Source organism: Oxyura jamaicensis, chromosome 1 (assembly GCF_011077185.1).
Source record: "Oxyura jamaicensis isolate SHBP4307 breed ruddy duck chromosome 1, BPBGC_Ojam_1.0, whole genome shotgun sequence".
Lineage (NCBI taxonomy): Eukaryota > Metazoa > Chordata > Aves > Anseriformes > Anatidae > Oxyura > Oxyura jamaicensis.
The window spans coordinates 24,336,134-24,356,631 of record NC_048893.1 but is presented as its reverse complement, the minus strand read 5'-3'; the positions used below and the strand labels follow the sequence as shown (position 1 = coordinate 24,356,631).

Sequence of the window (20,498 nt, the reverse complement as noted above, 5' to 3'; positions counted from 1 at the left end):
TTCTAAATTAGGATGTTGGTCATTTGCACAACAAAAAAAAAATGGCACTCACAGTACCTTGGTTATTTATACCACTAGCCCTCAGGACTATATATTCCTAAAACAATTAAAGTTAAATGTTTATAGTTTAAAATCGCTGGTCCAGCAAACAATCCAGAGCATACACCTTGGAATACTGAGGTGTTATACTTTCTTACTATAAAGCAGAGTAAACATTAGCTCAATTTATATTTATGCCCCATATGAAGCCGGAAAAGTTTCAAACATTTAATTGCAAGATAAAATTTGGAAAACAGATACAGTATTCCATTGTATGGAAAACATCTAACACACTGATATATACATTTTACAGTTCTTATGCTTTATTAGATTTCTCCAAAAATCCAATCAATTGACCATATTAGCACTAGCAATTAATATGCTGTCAAGAACATCAGGATTTGGATCCAAGTATCTTTGCTTGCTGTCATTATGGCTGCTGTGGACTTCAAAAAGATTAAAACCATGATTGAAGACGTTGTTAATGTTTTACATGAAGGTTCTTTTGTTTTAGTTCATCTGGTTTTACAAAAGCTCATTTTGTAGATCCATCACTTTTCTGATTAGTCTGATGAATGAAGCATTGACTTTTGTCTGCATACTTGTGCAGTATAACAAGATTGTATTAGCAATTAATCAAAAACAACAACATACTTAAGATAGCTTAGTTTTGCTTATCAGTTTTCACTAGCAAGAGCAAATTCTAAGGCTCCCGGTAATGAAATATTGCAAGGTAAATGACAGAAATGTCTTGTTTTGATATAGTGTAATTTGACTGCCTAAACACACTTCGAATACTTTATTTCCAGATGGCCGTAAAAGCCGCAACTGACTTCTTTTCACATGCAGCTTAAATAGACTGAAGGCAAACAACAGTTTTAACTTTTTTCTTACTGTTTTTTTTGTAATTAGTTATGATTTTTTGAAAGTTTTATAGCAAAAACCAAACATTTTTCAGATACTATATAACATTGGCCTACGTTATGTGGTTGCTTTTGCCTTTTAATTAATTTTAATTCCCATTAGAACTTATCACCACCATAAAACACAAAATGAAAATAATCTTACAACCTTACCAGAAAAAATAAGAGCTTAATGAAGTTTACCATCTTTTAGTACTTTCATTATCTATATAAAACAAAAGTGTATGAATGGCCCTATACAAAATATGTAAGATTACTAGATAATTACGTAGCATGAAATTATATGAAATTTCTAGTTTTATGCAAGTGCTTATAATTAAGTAACGTCACAGAACTTGTTCTCACTGACTTGCAAGATCTAGAAATATAAAATGTGTGACTATTCCATTAGAAAGCTTTCATATTTAAGTGATAGTTTTTCCTAATTATGTAACTTTGAAACAATAATCTTTATATTGTACTAGACACTTAATATCCAAAATGAGAAGCATTATTTGCCATCTTGCGATTAAGGGACACTTGTGATACAGACCTCCCATTTGAAATCTCAACTAAAGCTTACTCCAATTTTCTCAAGAAAAAAAAAAAAAAAAGAAAAAAGAAAGAAAAAGACTTTAATGCAAAGCCCCAGTACAGTTTCCTGATTGTTTAGAGTATTTCCAATTAGATAAGAGCAATGGTTGCATAAATCTCAGACAACTTCTCACTTTGTTTTTTTGGGGGTCATTTTGTGTAACATTTTTGAGGTCCAGGCATCACATACTTTAGCCTTAAACCATTAGAAAAATACAACTGTACTCACTTTGGGAGAACACAACATACATTGCAGTGAAAAAAAAAGAAACAGCAAGAAGCCAATTCTACATTTACAAGACTCCAAGATATTATCAAGAGCTGAAGGATTTTACCAGTCCACTTTCTCCCATCGCAAAAACAGTATCCAAATCTGATATACCTCTCTCACATCCATCGCTTACGTGTACACACTGCTTGGAATTCCACTAATCCTTGCACTAAAAGACAAAGACCAGCTCTGCAAAGGGCTACCACTTACATTTCTTAGAAGCATGCAGGTACATGGCATCCTTGATTTTAGTGTTGTCAAAGGTCTAAATATTTTTTAAATCTAAATCTTTGAAATCTGTTCAAGGGTTTCTTGAACAGGAACTGCCTGTCCTCAAACTCCCTGACTTCTAGATGAATTAAAAGGCATTTGACTCCTTTTACAGCCAAGCCTCATTGTAGTTAAATTTTACATAAAGCCTTGTGCAAGAGTGGCTACTGGTTTTCAGCTGCTCTTGGCTCAGTTATGTAACCTCCAAACAAAGGAAAAAAAGCTGGTTACTTAACATTTATGTTTAAACTCACAACTAAATGCAAGTGCAAAATTCCACATCTGGGTAAAAGAATGTAAAGCTTCTGAATGCGCTCTCAATCAACTTTCATCAGCTACAAATGCTGTTATTTTGCTTTATTCCTACAATCAATTGTGAGTATAAAGCCTGGGTTATCCAGCTATTGAACACTCAAAGAGTCAGAAGGCTAGCACAAGGGTTTATTTCAGACCACTCAGACTTGTGTTCCTGTAATTATTAGTACTTAAGAGTTGGAGTTATTTTTCTCTTCAGCAACTCCTTTACTAAATGAAGTAGATTTTTAAAAATGACACTGTTTGTCTTTCGGTCATAGCATAATGCAGTCTAAGCAATATTTTTTTTCCTACTGTGTGCTTAGCAATTACAATTCCTCACTGATACCATAACTCAGCATGGTAATAAAAAATAATCAGTATTTATCTAGCGCCAGAGGATTAAAACTTTTCTTACACTGTTGAAGTGAAGCAGAAGTTAGCTGTTGTTAGAGGTTATGAAACATACCCAGACAAGGAGCAACAGATTTCTTTTCACTGTTCCACAGTAGCCCAACATTCCAACTAGGATAAGGAAACAGCAGACTGCAATCATGACTGGATGGACCACAGGAAAGTAAGTCAGAATGACAGCCTCTTCCACCCTGAAACCGATCAGAACCATAATCAAAATAACATAATCACACAAAAATTACACAGTGGAAAAACATAATATAGCCACTAAAATGAAAAGGGTAGATTAGCAGATGTGTTATTTCCAGTACCTTACAAGTTTCACAGAAATCTCTTCGATGTGTTTTTAGTCAAATGCTGTATTCAGTTACCAGAAGGTAGTGAATGCGTAGTCTGAAATCTCTTTGGGGCAAGACAAAGTGCCTGTCCTTGCACAGTGTGTAGCACAGTGAGGCCCTGTTCCATAAATAGGGCTCATAAGCACCGCAGTAATAGAACTAACAGCATTCTTAAATCTCTGCACTAAATAAAAACTATACTTAAAGTATTCAAAGCTATATAGAAATATAATATGGTTACATGTTGGCAATTGGCCAAAAATTGATCCCTGTCAAGAGGAATAAAACAAGACTAAATTTGTATCTCCCCTATCTCAAATTTCAACTGATGCCAATAAGGGCTGTAAAAATACACATTTCATCAAAACAATAATTACCTTATCTGAAGGTTTCTTAATTCTAGAAATCCTAATTAGGAAAGTTGCTATATAGAAGAAACAACATATACCACAATCATTCACCTACACAGATTACGAGGTTTAAGGAAAGCTTTACCTTGTTTCTGCAGTTAAAGTGAGAACATTATTCAGGTAGTCTCTCATCCAAGCAGAAACACCTAAAACACTGATGGACATCAACTAAAAAGAAAAGATAAAGTTATTTATCACACATTTTAAAAAATGCAAGATCATTCATAGTTTAAGTAGAAGATTAATAACATCTGTCATGTAATCATTTATCTGAACAGCAGACTGCCCCCAGAATCATGCTTCTATACGCTCAGAGTTGGTTTGTTGCCCAAGTATTTAGGCAGCCAGTCACAATTATCTTCTCTTCCAGAACAGATAATTAATGCCTGGAATACCTTCTCTTCCACCCCATGGAGTGATGCCAACACTGACCTAAGTCCCACAGCTGCACAAGGTACCATAGAAACAAGAGGGGGAATTTACACTGCTAAAACCAGCAACTCTTTCAGGGCTCAGAGATGACGTCCACCTGTTCATATGAGATCATGAAGCCACCTTCAAGTGTATAGCCACTGAAGAATCATCTGAAGCCACAGACAGTATACAATGGCACTGAGAGTAGATGAGATAAATCTTGTGGTTAAATTTAGAAGAATCTGATTCTCTCATTCAAGTAAAGTCATGCTATGAAGCCTCAGTTTCCTGAACTGCAAAATGACAAAATTCACTGCTTTTGACTTCGATTATAAAGCCTGGGCCACTCAAGTGTTGAATATCTAGCTGCCATGCACTTGAGAGATAAAGCCACTACACATTCACAAGTACTGCTCCTACAGAAAATAAAACCCTGGAGACAGAGCCCACCCAGAATGGCCACCGCCTTGGTGGAGCTGAGTTTTTACCACCCAGTGCCATCATGCTCCCCAGCACGCCTGGGATCTACAAGTAGAAGTTCCTGGGCAAACAGACCTGAGAGACATGGTCAGAACATACCTACCACACCTCCTCAGCACTGCTACTTGTGCTCTATGCTGAAGGCAGAAGTCCTGCTAGAGGACACAGCATTCTGCACAGTATTTGTCTAGGTATCTTCCACTGGGTACAATTCCAGAGCAGCTAGGTAAGTCAGTACGCCCTGCCTCTTGGAGGAGGGGCATCACAGCAGCAGCCATCCCTGCATTTGTGCACGCTCTCTGCTCACAAGAGCACTGCCATTTCCCCCCAGGTGCACCAAACAGACACGGTACTGCTCTCCAAACAGAGTGAGAGATGCATCTATGAACTCCTTAAAGGAAAGGAAGGAACCACTCAGTTTTCTACAAAATGGAGCAAAGTTAAGGTTACCAATACCACTGCTTACTTCTCAAGCCATTTCATAGAATTCAGCTGGTTTATTACACCCAAAGGAGAATTCAGACACAGAAGGCACAAACATCCCTCTCACATCAACACAAGTCTAAACTGCAGTTCAGGGAATGAACCTGACAGGCTCAGGATCTCAGAACCACCACTGCCTAGCTGAGGGATGGAGACCTAAGCATCGTATAGGTGGATGCTAGGAAACTCATTACATTAACTGCTTCTAAAACCAGCGTGAAGTGCTTACCTCCCGTTACCTTCAATGGTAACAGCTAGCTTCCCACAAGCCTTCACATTTCCTTAAAGCTATCACAAAGAACTCCTTAACTGACTCGAGACTAATGCATACGAGAAGTTCCTTTCTGTCGTCACTGGCTCCTTGCAACACTTTGCGTTTGCCTGCAGCATGTTCACGGCAGGCCAGTTCTGCCTTTAGGGTTTCATGAGAAGTCCCAGTGGCTACCCCACTGCTTCATCCCACTTTTCAAAACTGATGCACCAGGTACAGGCATTGCCTTGGGCTGGGTGGTGCGAGTGAGAACGCCGGCTGCTTGGGGTGCAGCAAGCACCCCAAAGGATACTTTTGGGTAGATCTGTGCGGTGCAAGGAGTTGGACTTGACGATCCTTATGGGTCCCTTCCAACTCAGAATATTCTATGATTCTATAAACACAGGCACGATAGCTTGCACATACGACAAACCTACTGCATACATGCATGTCAGGGCCCACGTCTTTTAAGCTTTGTGGGAGTTATTTTGGTTGGTGAAACAGTAGGAGCGAAAAGCATTTTCTGTTCTGATTAGTTGAAAATGCAGGATGCTGCAGGAGGAAGGACAAGAGGCATTTCCTCCTAGCTGAACTCCTAGACAACAACTATCTTCTTGGAAGAAAGCAGCAGGCAAATGTTATACAAGCAATAAAAATCATGTTTCTAACACAAAGAGAGGTAAGGAAGACTTCAGGCATGTAGCCTACCTTGTTATGGTCAAAAATTAACAGAAAACATTTTTAACCCTTGCCACAAGGTCTGCTGATACATACACAGAAAGTGTTGGCTCGCACTTCCATTGTTTAATTTATAGTAAGATACTTGAAGAAGAAATAAATTTGGTACTTTGTTTTATAGCAGTGGTGTTCAGTAGTGGGAAGTCCTTCAAAACCACACTCCTCAGCAGCTTTTAATGAGAGCCAGATGATCCCTACTACAAAAACTACACCTGAAAAGAATTTCACTTGCTAAATAATATTTTCTTCTACTTGAGACTGGTAGAGCACCTAGTCCCCATTCTCCGCTAGGAATTCACAGCCCACATTTGTTTTCTTTCTGCCTTCTGTGTGCAGCATTACATTCCCATAATGCAATGAGGGTGGTAGATTCCTTGGATGTGGGAGGCAAAACAGTCACCACAAGGAGCTTGGAGCCTGCAAGTTATTCAGAAACAGAAAGATCAAGGTGCAAGCTGCTAAAATGCAGAGGGAGCAGGAAAGACTTCCAAGAGACCAAAAGAAACAAGCAGTTTCCCACCACTGAGAGAACCATTCAGTCTGCTAGAAGAAAGGACTTGCCTACAAAGGTAAATCATGAACTAAGAGAACTTTTACTTCCCCCTGTCTTCCCAAGCTGAGTTTTCTCTATCTAGATATGTCTACTTCCCCGTATAAAATCTAACTATGTTTAAGAGACTTCCACTCATCTCACAACACTGAGAAGGAAGTCTAGGCAGATACATCTCAAAGCGATGACCAACATGGCTACATGACTTCTAGAGAAATGCTTCACAGCAGTATCATGGAACATGACTGGTTTCACTCACCACAAACAGCAACTGGAAGACAAGGGCCATTTCTCTTCACCCAGAAAACATAACCTCTGCCAATAAGTTAACTGCATGAAAGCTATTTCAATCCATGAGAACAAGGTCTATATGAAAGTTCCCACACTTCATTCAAAAAGCTTTTAGCCATTTAGATCTCCCTGTCTGTTCTCATTCACTGTAAATAGCTATTAGCCAATTACATCTGCTTCTTCTTGGATATAAATTACATGCAAGAAATAACCCCCCGAAACCATAGTGAGAACCAAGCTGTAGCTCAGCTCCTCACCCATCCTGTGCTCTGAATGATCTCAGCACAATTAACTTCTTCAGAAGTTACTGCCTTCTGCTGTGCTTGCAATTCCTCCATGGTATCAACACAACAGCTCAGCACCACTCAGAAACCATACAAGCACAACACCTTACCACGCTGCTACACAGACACTTTCCTGAGCAACACCCTTCTGCTGAACAGACACCATCCATGAGAAGCACCGTTGGACCTTCTTCAAAGTAAGGTGCAAAGTGGATTATTATGTGAATAACCTGAAAGGCAGACTTCTTAGACACATTGGAGTCACTTCGATGAAAGTCTGTAGCACTGTCAAATTGGGGTGGCATAAAGACGTGGCTCAGGAAGAGAACATGCAAAATACTCAAAAAGCTCTTATTTAATAAGGAGGCATACAGAAGAGTAAACCATGAGAATATAAAAAAAAGCAATTTAGCAATAGGCCGATTATAAAAGGCATATTTTATGGCATATAACCCAGCAAGTACTTAGTAGCTCATAGCTACATAAAAAAGTAATGCTGGGAAAAAAAAAAAAAAGTTATATCCCTTCTGATCAGCAGAAATCAGCCTCTGGGCAAGAAAACCATACAGGATGAAAGATGCGCTTGCGACAGACTGCCCTGCATTAATGACTGAGGTTGATGTTTGCAGAATCACAGAATCACAGAATTTCTAGGTTGGAAGAGACCTCAAGATCATCAAGTCCAACCTCTGACCTAACACTAACAGTCCCCACTAAACCATATCCCTAAGCTCTACATCTAAACGTCTTTTAAAGACCTCCAGGGATGGTGACTCCACCACTTCCCTGGGCAGCCCGTTCCAATGTCTAACAACCCTTTCAGTAAAGAAGTTCTTCCTAACATCCAACCTAAAACTCCCCTGGCGCAACTTTAGCCCATTCCCTCTCGTCCTGTCACCAGGCACGTGGGAGAACAGGCCAACCCCCACCTCTCTACAGCCTCCCTTCAGGTACCTGTAGAGAGCGATAAGGTCGCCCCTGAGCCTCCTCTTCTCCAGGCTGAACAAGCCCAGCTCCCTCAGCCGCTCCTCGTAAGACTTGTTCTCCAGGCCCCTCACCAGCTTCGTAGCCCTTCTCTGGACTCGCTCGAGCACCTCCATGTCCTTCTTGTAGCGAGGGGCCCAAAACTGAACACAGTACTTGAGGTGCGGCCTCACCAGAGCCGAGTACAGGGGGACGATCACCTCCCTGGCCCTGCTGGCCCTGCTGTTTCTTATACAGGCCAGGATGCTGTTGGCCTTCTTGGCCACCTGAGCACACTGCTGGCTCATATTCAGCCGACTATCAACCATCAGTCCCAGGTCCTTCTCTGCCTGGCAGCTCTCCAACCACTCATCTCCCAGCCTGTAGCTCTGCTTGGGGTTATTGCACCCCAGGTGCAGGACCCGGCACTTGGCCTTGTTGAACTTCATACAGTTGACCTCGGCCCATCGGTCCAGCCTCTCCAGATCCTCCTGCAGAGCCTTCCTACCCTCGAGCAGATCGACACAAGTACCTAACTTGGTGTCATCTGCAAACTTACTGAGGGTGCACTCAATGCCCTCATCCAGATCATCAATGAAGATATTGAAGAGGACCGGCCCCAGCACTGAGCCCTGGGGAACGCCACTAGTGACCGGCCTCCAACTGGATTTGACTCCATTTACCACAACTCTTTGGGCCCGGCTATCCAGCCAGTTTCTAACCCAACGAAGCGTGCGCCAGTCCAAGCCAAGAGCAGCCAGTTTCTTGAGGAGAATGCTGTGGGAAACGGTGTCAAAAGCCTTGCTGAAGTCAAGGTAGACCACATCCACAGCCTTTCCCTCATCCACCCAGCGCGACACTTTGTCATAGAAGGAGATCAGGTTCTTTAGTTTAGAGACAAAAAGATTATCAAACATTAGCTCATTCCCAACAATCGACTTGATGGCTTGCCTGCTCCACAACCACAGGGGAATCACAACAGGAGCACAACACACCCAAATCCTACAGCCTCCTACTTGTGACTCAAAGTGCTGCTGCACAGCATAGGTGTTATCCTGTAAAAATGCCAGGCATCCCCAAGCACCATCTGAAATCCAGGAGGCTCAAGGCACCTACTGCTTTGTAACACCTAGGCCAGAGGAGGAGCTGGCAACACAGGAAATACACGGCCATCAGCAAGGCAGCTCAGCCTTGACTGAGCGACAACAATCTCTCCAGAAACCTTGGTGTATGCCCAAACCTCCCAGCAACGACCAGCTGACACCACAATTCTCTGCAACGCTGTTTTCAAGGAGTGAATGGGCAGAGGCAAGGTCCTCGTTACAGTTTTCATTGGCTTGTTTGGAGGCAGAACAAAAGATGGCCTTAAAAACTGGCAGTTGCTTCATAACTGATTTAGATGCAAAATCCTGACCACTCAGAAAGCCGTATCAAGCAATCAGACAAAAGGACACGAGTTTATGAGAAAACCACCAAAATAATTTTCACCACATTAGCAGTTACATCATTTAATCAAAAAGTTTTCATCCAAGCTTCTCTGATGACAGCCAGTCTGCTGTGCTGTAAACATAATACACCAGTAGGCAGTAAAACATTTTTATTTGTTGCAGCTGGCTGCACAAGTCACTATGGATTTCATTCTAAACCGTAACAATATGTTATATAGCTATCAACACGACACCGAAGGGTTTATGAAATTGTCTGCTGTCATACTCGCTTTTAAATATATTTTCGCCCTGATTAAACAAAGGTAGTAAATTATTTTTTATATGTGTGCAATATGCAGATCACACGGTAATATACTGCACTTCCCAACTAGTTTATAGCATAAAGTTTTTAAAGCTACTAAAACTTTCCTCAGATAACTGGAAATAAAGTCTCCAACAATTAACTCAAAATGCTAGGAATGGTCATTTCCAAGTGTAGTTTAAATTATCTTTGAAACTCTTACATAAGCTATGGAGGAAAATACATTTTATTCCTTAAGTATATACTTAAAGCCCTTATTGTGACTGTCCTACTCTTAATATATTTGAGGCTACACCTGAACTGGAAAATAAATCTGCATTTTCAATTAATAAATGAACACAAACTTTAGTCTTTGAGGGCATAAGATACATTGCTATGCATGACTTTATTTCCTTGTCGTCCTTTTTTAATTCAAACACCTCCATTTTACCCATGAAACTTGCTCTGCTCACTTGACAGCAGGTAGGTTGTTGTTTTTTTTTCATATATTATTAAATTGGTGAAAAGGCTAAAATTATCTTCCATATTAAAAATTACACACAGTTCTTTTGAGCAAAACAGATGAGGTAAACAACTTCAGGCCAAGCTCTGGGTTCAGTGTAAGATGTTGAGCAGTGGCACTACAAAGCAACTTCCTTTGCAAAAAAAGGTTTTCAGCTCCAAGGAAACTACTTCCAAGATACGGCAACATTCAACAGAATAAGTCTTTTTATTTTAGTAAAGAAGTAACTCTTCAGATTTTTTTTCCAGTTAGAATTGATTTGAGTAACCTGAGCTGTGACTTACCCAGAGCAGGCGGGGAGGAATCACTACAAGGTCATGAACAGAACATGTTGCAATGTTTTCACAGGATTTTCACAATTAAGTTCAATATTCAGATCACTGAACATACACAGATGACTCAGATCCCTGGACAAACAAACGGTTCCATTTTGGGGGGAGGGAGGGGTGTAAGGGTGGGGGAGAAGGGGACAAGAGGTCTTGTTTCTCTGTATGGCAAAAGCCTTCAAGTGTTTACAGAAAGAAGCACAGCCTATAAAAAAGGAAAAATCCCCTTGTCCCCACTAATGCACCTTTTATTTTAAGGGTACGGCAACATTTAGTTTTAGCTAAGGTTCCTGCACAGGGTTATGTGTTGGTCCCTTCCCACTTGCAAACAGCTGAAGCATGTACTTATTTGCACTTTGAATCCAGGTTTGCTTGCACAGCTGCAGCTGTGATTAACAACCTGATCCGTGCTTGGCATGGGCTGGAACTTGCACACTTTGCAATGAGGCAACTGGCAGAGCACTAACAGTCTGCTAACAGGTTGCTCTCCCAAGGAAAGCAAGCAAGTTTTCCAGCAATTGACTGTACGAGGATCCTACAGCACCACAGCGTAAAAAACTGTGGAGTAAGAACTCAAATATGCTAACAGGTTTTGGTACAGTTAATCTACTAGCAGGTTCTTCCATGAGCCAGCCCCAAGTACCAATTTCCATTCATAAAGGGCAAAGAAGGCTAAGGAAGTGCATATATCTCTGTATCCACCCTCTCGCTGACTATATCTTCACTGCACTTCTCATTAGGACAACATTTGTGCCACTCTTCCCACAAAATGGGAAAGTAACCATGCCATTGCAGAGAGTTTTTGCCTTTGGGGAGGCAAAGGCACGTACTGCTGATTGTGGGTAATTTGTAGCAATGCACAGAGCCCAAATGCCCAGATCCATACCACAAGCCACACACTACCACCAAGATGATACGCCTCACATACACACAACATACTCTTAATTTTGTTTCCATAAGTGCTTGGTTTTCTTTATGGACAGTAGACAATTTCTCTTGGGCCCACAGATTGCAAATGGTTTTTAAACCTGGTGTACACAACCAGAAAACTGATATAAGATATAAACTATATAAATTGATATAAGATATAAAATACATAAACTGATACAATACCAAAAAATTGGTATTAAACCCATGACCCTTATCTACTACCCACCACAGACTCAAGATAATGGTAAACCATTAAGGTACAGAAACAGTGTCTGGGGATTAGTGAATAATCAGGTAGCTACCGTCTACAGAAAGATGTGAACTGAAAGAAAAAAATGCAAGTACCTACAGGTGAGGTGGAGCTTTCCAGTTCTGCTAGAGTTCATGCTTTACTGGCATAAGCATCTGCTTTGAAGTATTTTCTTTCCCTTAGCTACTGATTCAGATTTAGACAGCATGGGTTCGTGCCTTCATCCTCAAGGTAAATACAATGAGTTCCACACAATTAAGACTGAGGATTTTCCCTAAATGGCTGTGGTTTCATTAACTCCTGAACACCAGCTAAGAAACATATTAATGTCATTTTTAACACTGGGGTGAAGTTTGGGTTTATTTTTTCCTTTCCATCATATCAAGCCGCTCACTTTTTCAGGACTGCATTGTTGAGACTGCTTCACCAATTCACTGTCAACGCACCAGGAGGAATGAGCAGCATCAGCTATGAACACACATACTATGAAAGGTTATGCAGAGGTAGATACAAAGTTGACTAATAGCTGAACTCTGCTTTACTTTGGTATTTATTACACATGGCCTTCAGAAATCCACTTGGACCATCAAACTCTGTAGTCTATCTCCCCTCTCTGCATTCCTTACCTTTCACTCACTCACCCACTTTACTATACCCTGCTTCAGACATGTTCCTTACAGCCTTTTCCCCAGGCAGAAAGGCTAAAATGGTAGCTTAGAAAAAAAAAAAAATAGATTAAATAATTCTCTCTCGATATATGTATCTCCTCAAATTTATTAGTGGCCTTTCAAGATGTCAGTGTCCCCAGAGATAGCACTTGACTCTCTGATTCATACCTGTACAGCAGCTTAAAGAGACCTTTGAATCTGAGGAAGGCTTTTTTTACACTCCCATAATGTAATGATGTTATTTATATAACGCAGCCTAAAGACACCAAAAAGTTTTGTCAAAGACCAGTCTTAAAAGTATTTCTGGTCCTTTAAAATTCCTCCTGCAGCTTGCTCTGCTGAGCACCATTAAAAGACACCATATTCTGACAGAAGCTAGAGTTATTCTTGCATGGCTTCAAAGACAGCTTATTCTTTATACAAGAATGCTAAAAAAATCAGGTTTCAGTTACCAATGTCTACACTGCAGTCTCTAAAAACAGACTGTATTAGCCTAGAACAAACCCCACACTTACACTGCTACAGGTAGCCAGCCAGGCCGTGTTTGTTTCAATGGATATTATTAGTCACTTACATTCTTTAAGAATTTGACCCTACCTCTATTCACAACAAGTATCTTCAAACACCACTGGCACGAGTGGAAGTTGGATGGCAGCAGAAACACAACTGCCACTCAGACTCTGGTTCCAAGGAAGGGAGGATGACTGATTTCTTCGTTGTGTTACAGCAGATGTAAAAAAATGAGGTAAAAGTAATTACAAGATTGAACACATACATATGGGGTTGGAAGAAAGATACACTTGAGGTTGGAAAAAGAAAGAAACTCAATACTGCTGCTTCCAATCATTCCTAGGGCTTCTTTGTGCAAGGCTAATATTCCCTCGCTGTATTTTCTCAGGTGGAACACATAACCAAAACTAGACGATACAAGTGTTCAATATATTCATAACAAAGGGAAAACCGACTGGAATCTTGCTGTGCTTTCATTTTCCCTGATTTCTTGTTCACAAGCACAAATTCAAGATAGGGGCAAAGCAATTTACATAGTCTGCAAGGAGGGCTTATTGGCTGCAATCACACAGCCTAATTAGACGGTGCTGCTACATACCAAGCAGCAGTGAGAAAGCCCAAGCATCATTCAACAGAAACAGCATATCCCCAGGCAGATAAACTCCACGAGGTGAAGGATGTGGCAACATCTCTGACTCTGCTTGAGCATCCAGTGACACTGAATCATCTGGTACGAGATGCTCACCACCTACAATACAGCCATCTGCGACTTACAGCCATGATTTGCCCAAACCACTATGGCACAGTCATTCTCTATTATTGCAAGGGACACAACAGCAGCTGCTCCTCCTTTCTGCCACACATGCTCATCAGAGTGGGAAAAAAAAAAAAAAAAAAAACAAGCTGGCAGTTTTGTCAAGACAAAGAAAGTCTATACAGACTTTTTCCTGAATGTCAGCTATATTTCACCTTTTTTTTTAAAAAAAAAAAAAAAAAAAGAGAGAGAGAAAAAATTGACAGAATAATTGTGCTGCTTTTACTCGTATTTAGTAGCACTGCCCAGTTCACTGATTTTGGCTATTGGTAATTTTTTGAAAGGAATGCATGGCTGAGCTGCCCAAAGTAAAACAGTTCTGTGCCTCTCAGAGTTGTTGCTTCGCTTAATCCTCTCCTATTATAAGCAGTCAGGACACTGAATTTTTCCTGTACTCAACACTGTTTTTCTATTTCCTCTTCTAACACAACTGTAAGGGCCACTGCCCTCAGACAATCTGCTGCGTTACGCCTGTGCCATTAATACAGGCTTGCTATGCTCTGTGACTGAAGCCTGCCTGTAATACCAAGCTAAGGTCTCTCCACTTCACACAACTGCAAAGAAAGTTTAAGGGTAAGAGGCTACAGCAAAGCACAGAAGAATAATTGCAATATTGCAAAACGTGGCGTGAAGCGTGGAGGCTTTATGTGAGGACAAGTTCAACAGTTCTCAAACAGACAAGGATGCTCATATTAAACCCAAGACTGCTGCTATGCTGGACCAGTGTCAGGAGTTCACTGACAGAGAAAAGCCCCACCAGAAGCAAAGATCCTGCAGTCTCATACACTGCATAAAATATACCTGTAGAACTATCAAAACTAAGTATCTCCAGCTACTGACACCCATTCTATGCAGAGATAAAGACTATTATTGCCTCTAAAGCCAGAAAATCAGGGAGCAGTAGGAGCATGTCTTCTCTCAAGCACCACTAAGATAAACTGCTTGGTTAATCACTAAGTCTTGACTAAAAAATGCCAAATCATGCATTTTTGGACATCCTCTCTTCTTATTAGGCTGTCCAGAAAGTAACATGCTGCAAACAGCAGTGTTGCAAAGCCTAAGACAAGACATCTGCAGAAATTCAGCTGGGTCTCTTAATCTAAATTCCGTTAAGAAGCGATGCTTATTTACACATGTGGATGACAGAAGAAATCAAACTAAACGTTAAATGCAGACTTCAGTCTGAAAGATACTCCTTGTCCAGGGCACTGTCAAAAAAAAGACTTATGAACTAAGAAGGAAGAGAAGTCGCTAAAACTGCACCCATTAGCATGAAACAGACATCTTGCAGTCAGATGCACAATTCAATTGACCTTAGAAACAGCTTCCAGGAGCATCATCAGATCTATTACCACATTTGGTCGCTTAATCAACAATAATTAGAGCACTGACAACCTATTTATTCCCACCTTAGAAGAAATTGCCTACTTAAAGTAGCAGCTTTGGAATTACCAATCCATCCACTTCCACAAAGCCTAGATTCCACAAGCAGTAAGGGCAGTAAACTTACTGGTCCATTATCAAAACTGGATGAACCAATAGAAGAGAGACGTGTTTTTTTTTCAGTTGAATGCTTACTTATTATTTACAGCTAAACAGCCTTTGGGCCAAAAATGACAAAAAGTATAACAGACTATACTCCTTTCCTCCCTCTCACACACATGTGCATCACCCTGTCAACTGCTCCTCATCACAGCTCATTAGCTAAGCCCTGTAAAAGAAGCTTCTCTTCCCAAATACAAAGCATGCAGTTGTACACATACAAGAAACACTCTGGGAAAGCTTCAAGTATCATAGCACAGTGACTGATGAAGTTCTCCCACTTCTCCGCTTCCATAGGCTCCAACAATAACCCAGTTATGAAGACACCAGCATGTTACAGCATTTTAAGTTTCTCAGCAAGATTGATGGTCAGACAAGCCAGCTCTGTTATGCATAACACTTTCCTAAGAGGCTTCACACACACTAGCGTGCCCTCATCAGGCTGGCCATGACAAAAGCTGCAATCCCCATATACACGTCCTGCAACAGTTGCTCACAGACACACTTGAAAATTACTTTAAACGTTCCCTCCTCCAAGAGGAAAAATCAGCCTGTACCAGGCAGGCCACAAGCTCTCCCAGTTTTGGTCAGGGCTTCAAATGTTAGAGGTCAGCAGAGCTGAGGCTCTCTTCTTCCAGCTTGGAGGATAAACCAATCCTCTCTGCACAATGCACTGCTGGACCGACCACTGGACAGCAACAGAATGAAACAAGGTGTGATTATCACTGCATCCTGGTTAGACCCCTGAATTAAGCTATGATTTAAAAAAAAAAAAAAAAAATGCTGTTTGGATACCTTCAATGTTTTCAGCCAGAGACTGATAACTGGCACAGCAAACAGGCGTGTTAATGACAGCCTTGAAGGTGTTTGGAGGCAACATCCCCTTGGAAGGAATGAAGCAAGAACTGTAAAACCCTCCAAGAACAGGTTTGGAGAGAATAACACACATGCTCCCAAAACAGTGAGGTCCCTTCACAGCCCAGAACCATGCTTTGCTCTCATTTATTTCAAGTGTGCTGCTGTTGTGTTTATCTGTTAAGCCAGAGCCTACCATACTCGCAGCTCAGGAGGAATGTGGCTGCACATTTCCAGGGGCCGATCTAATCTAAACTTCCTGCCATCCAGTCCATAATCTGAGATGGTATTTATCAAAGTAAGTGCTAACATAAGCAACAGACAAGCTAAAGCTTTCCAAATGGAAGGCAGAGTGATGGCAAGGGGAAAACACAGCCTTCAGCCCCATGCTGGCAAGCAAGTACCTGCTGCCAGGGGAGCTTTTCCACAAGGCAATTTTGGCCATTGGGGTCATGCTCTTAGACCCAGAAAAGTCAGTGGTAACACTCTCACTGACCTCAGCTGGAGAAAATTCAACTCAGGTAGAGAAGGAGACGTGGGACATTTCACTACAGTAAGCAACAAGTAGCAGATTTGTTAAATACACATCTGAACAGGAGCAGATAGGAAGCAGCAAGAGGTTTCTAACATGCACACTCCTCCAAAGAACCTGAATTAACTGTAATACTGCCCACCTACCATTCATCCTGTTTCTTACTACACAGTTCTGGCACACTCATTTTGTTTGTTTGCTTTATTCTGAGCCAAACCCATCTGCTTTTAAAGATGCAAAGAATCACCTCCAAGCAGATTGGCCAATTTTTCATTTTACTTCTAACACCTTTAATTTCATGCACATTACAGAAGACAGCTTTATTCTTTACAACATCTGTGGTGCAAGTTATCTGCTGATGCTGGCATTTATTATCTAATTACATATTCACATGCCTTGGCATTATATAGATTTCACTTAGCTGCTTGGGTGTAATTTCCAGTGCCCTGCCCTCAGCTAGGAAGATTAAGCACAGACATTTTTCATATTCTTGTTCTGAACATGAGCATGAGAAGTTACTATTTTCTTCCCTAGGACTTCTTGTCATACCACTATAGACTCAAGAGATCCCCTTTCCTATATGATTATGAAAAAAAAAATAATCACACTTCTTAGTTGGGTGATATGACACTACTATTCAAAAGGTTGAAAAAAAATCTAAGGAATGAGAAATAGTTTCTAGCCATGAATGCTTTAAACAAAATATTGACAAAATTAATTATGAATGGACAAAGTTAACAGCAGCACATTACTGGTGTAGTTACTGTTAACTCCACTGACAAGCTCAAAGGTGTTCTGTAGCTCCGTGCCTTTGGTGCACAACAGAAAAACACATTCATAGCAATGAAAAGTTGGAAGGAGTAATCTAACATGGAAAAAAAACTTAAATTCAGGCAACAAGGGCAAACATTTAAATGTCCAAAGTGAGACAACGTACACCCTCCCAGACAAATGCATCTACATGCATCTCCCACCTCTACCTGTTTCTGGCATGTTTTCTTCTTTGCACCTGTTCACTGCTTACTGTCTCTTTGCTTGTCCTGCCTCAGCCTCCATAAATTTATAATGTGCAACAATTCTTGGTCCCCCCTAGAGAGGAACTGCGACACAACGTAGCAGCACCAGTTCCCTCCAAAGGTAAGGACAGACTTCCTACAGAAGGAAAGTCACTCAGGAAGAGGAATGAATCACTCAGCTCCAGCACCGAGGCCCTCACCACCACAGAATAGGTCAAGTGACACAGTACGGGGACATAACCTCGTGTACAACCTAGGTACCAGCTAAATGGCAGCTCCAGCTTAAAAGGTTGAATAATAAATCTGATGAAACGCAACAAACACTGAGAAATGGACGGAAAGGGAGAAAAGTGGAGTAAGCTTTAGGGAACAAGCTTCTTTAGGCGGTGAGTCGACGCATGTATGGTAACTGATGAGGACGGCTCAAGGCAGGAATCTGGAACCCAGAGGAAAGCAGTGGGTACACAAATGGGAGAACAGGATGTTTTCAGCCATGTGGGTGTCTGTTCCCTCAACTCTAGCAACATACGCCTAAAAATCTGAAGTTGAACCCAAAATAGTTAAACCCAAGGTAACCTTTGCCTTAAAACAAAATCCAAGTTTGGGGATTTTGTACAATACCCAATGAAAATTATATACCATGTTTTAAATAATTACACACCCTTTAAAAAAAAAAAGGAAAGGTTTCCTTGTCTCCTATTAAAGGACTTTAGTCCTACCACACTTCAGAAATTAAATGCTTACTTTTCATCTGTTAAATACAATATACAAAGCTACATACTTTCAACAGAATCTCAGATCATTTGCATTAGACAAAAAAGTATCATCTTGTCCCAAATGCTGTTTAACAACTCTGTCTCATTCATATTCTGATCTCCATTTAAGTTTCAGTAATTGTGGGACTTTGGGACTTGGTCTTTAGCTCAGTATGAACTCTGCTCGGTCCCAGCCTACATATTTGTCACATACGAAGCTCTCTGTATCAAACAAGCACGCAGCACCTCACAAGTCAGTACTTGTGACTGGGTGTGGGATGTCACGCCTCTGACCCATTCTTTTTACCTACACTTATCCCGCACAAATCTGAGTTACGCGGGTGAAGCAGGCTCCATTTGGTGCAAGCAAGTGCAGGCTGTGTGAAACTCCATCGTGCAGTCTGTCTGGAGCCGTGAAGTTTGGGCCGGCTGCTCACACCCACTTGTACTGGAGAGAGCTGGAAGCCCTGCTGCTATAAATACAGCGCCGACTGAAATGCTGAAAGCAAACGAAATAAATCACCACAGGCCTCGCTTGCCAGTTAGGATGCGGTCCCTGAGATGAGTTGGGGTAAGCCCTTCAGAGAGTGGCCGAGTGCTCAGACACCTGTGGATCTCAGAGTTTAGGCTAGGTCCGGGATGCTCCGAAACTGAGGCAGTGAGGAAGGCAGAAAGCCGCTGAATATCTCCCTTCCCACAGCCGTGCAGGTATTACAGCGTACACGCAGGTATTACAGGTGCACAGACTCCCACGCGTGTGCGCCCACCCCGCCAGGCTAACCCCAAATTTCACTTGCGGCTGGCCACCGAGGGCCCGCACCCCCCGCACTCACCCAGAAGAGGAGGTTGAGGGCGTAGAGCAGGCAGCGCAGGCACCTCACCGAGTCCTCCCTGGCCATGGCGAGCCCCGGAGGCAGGCGGCGCCGTCCATCCTCTCACCACATCCTCCCTCCCCGGGCCGGCCAGGGCAGGGCAGAGCCGGGAGCTCGCCGCAGGTGGAGCCTCTCCCCCCCGGCTCCCCCCTCGCTCACTCGCCCCGCCGAGGCCTCATCGGGGCCGGGCAGCGCTGCCCAGGGCGCTGACGGGAAGCTCCCGGCGGCCGCGGCCGCCCCCGCCCGCAGCGCTCCGCGCAGCCCCGCGGCGCCCAGCGCCACCAGCGCCGCCGCGCAGGCGCCACCGCCCGCGGCACGCCGGGTCCTAGCGCCGCCCGCCGGAGAAGGCCCGGGGGGCCGAGGAGTGGGGGGTTCTTCCGGGCGTCGGGGGGCTCCCCCGGGTGGTGGGGGGCTCCGAAACGCCGGGAGACGGGGCTCTGAGGGTCTGGGGGCCGTGTGTGGGCGCGGTGAAGGGTGGGAGAGGCGGCGCTGTGTGTTGGCCCCGAGGGACAAAATGGAAGTGGCAGCTTGAGGGGTGCCGAGGGGTGGTGGGAGCTTGGGCTTCGTTTGGCGAGACCCGAGAGGTGAAGCACCCTAAAATGTCTTCCCCCCTGGGCTGGAGCCACGCTGGGAACCCAAGTTGTGCCAGCGGTTGGGTTGCTGCTGCTCTGCTGCTTCTCTTCAGGGGAGAGGGGAAGTTTTGAGCAATTGGCTTAGGCATGCCGAAATGCATGAAAACCTCCTCCTGTGGTATTTTGGCCCAGAGCGGCAAATAATCTCATAAAACAGATTATTTATTTATTTATTTGGGGGGGGGGGGGGTTCTGCAACATTTACCAGACATTTCCCAATATTTCAGCACTGTTGCATCGGAAACAAAACATCGCTGAAATCGAACCCGAATCTGGGCATCTGCAGCCCCGTGCGGCTTCCACATCTCCAGGCAGCAGAAGGCTCTCCTGGACTGGGAAGGGAAGGCCGCCCTCGGCACAGCACAGCCCTCTGCCCTTCTCCAGCCATTATGAAGACACTGGTTTAAATCTAATGACCCCAGAGAGGTCCAGGCCAAATCAGAACACTCGTATTGTGCAGAGTAAAAGAGTAAAGCAGCGAATCTAGAAATGCAGCCATGTTGAAGATAATCGTTCAGGAAATGGACAAAATCTGCAGTTATTTTTCTGGCAAAGCTGAT

The 20,498-nt window shown here is 42.6% G+C and overlaps 1 protein-coding gene across 3 annotated transcripts in view; it reads right to left on the bottom strand.

Moving 5' to 3' along the window:
- The window catches only part of TSPAN12 (tetraspanin 12), a 48,905-nt gene extending 29,310 nt beyond the window's left edge, over positions 1-19,595 (bottom strand). The window contains exons 1-4 of one of the 3 annotated variants that reach the window (XM_035315796.1): positions 19,268-19,595; positions 4,062-4,144; positions 3,618-3,700; positions 2,840-2,975 (exon numbers count right to left, since the gene is read on the bottom strand). In XM_035315796.1, coding sequence (XP_035171687.1) covers positions 2,840-2,975; positions 3,618-3,700; positions 4,062-4,079 — 237 coding nt within the window. In that variant the 5' untranslated portion in view covers positions 4,080-4,144; positions 19,268-19,595. The remainder of the gene's footprint in view (positions 1-2,839; positions 2,976-3,617; positions 3,701-4,061; positions 4,145-19,267) is intronic. The other 2 variants (XM_035315797.1, XM_035315795.1) reach the window with 2 other exon arrangements.
- Between the last annotated feature and the right edge of the window lie 903 nt (positions 19,596-20,498).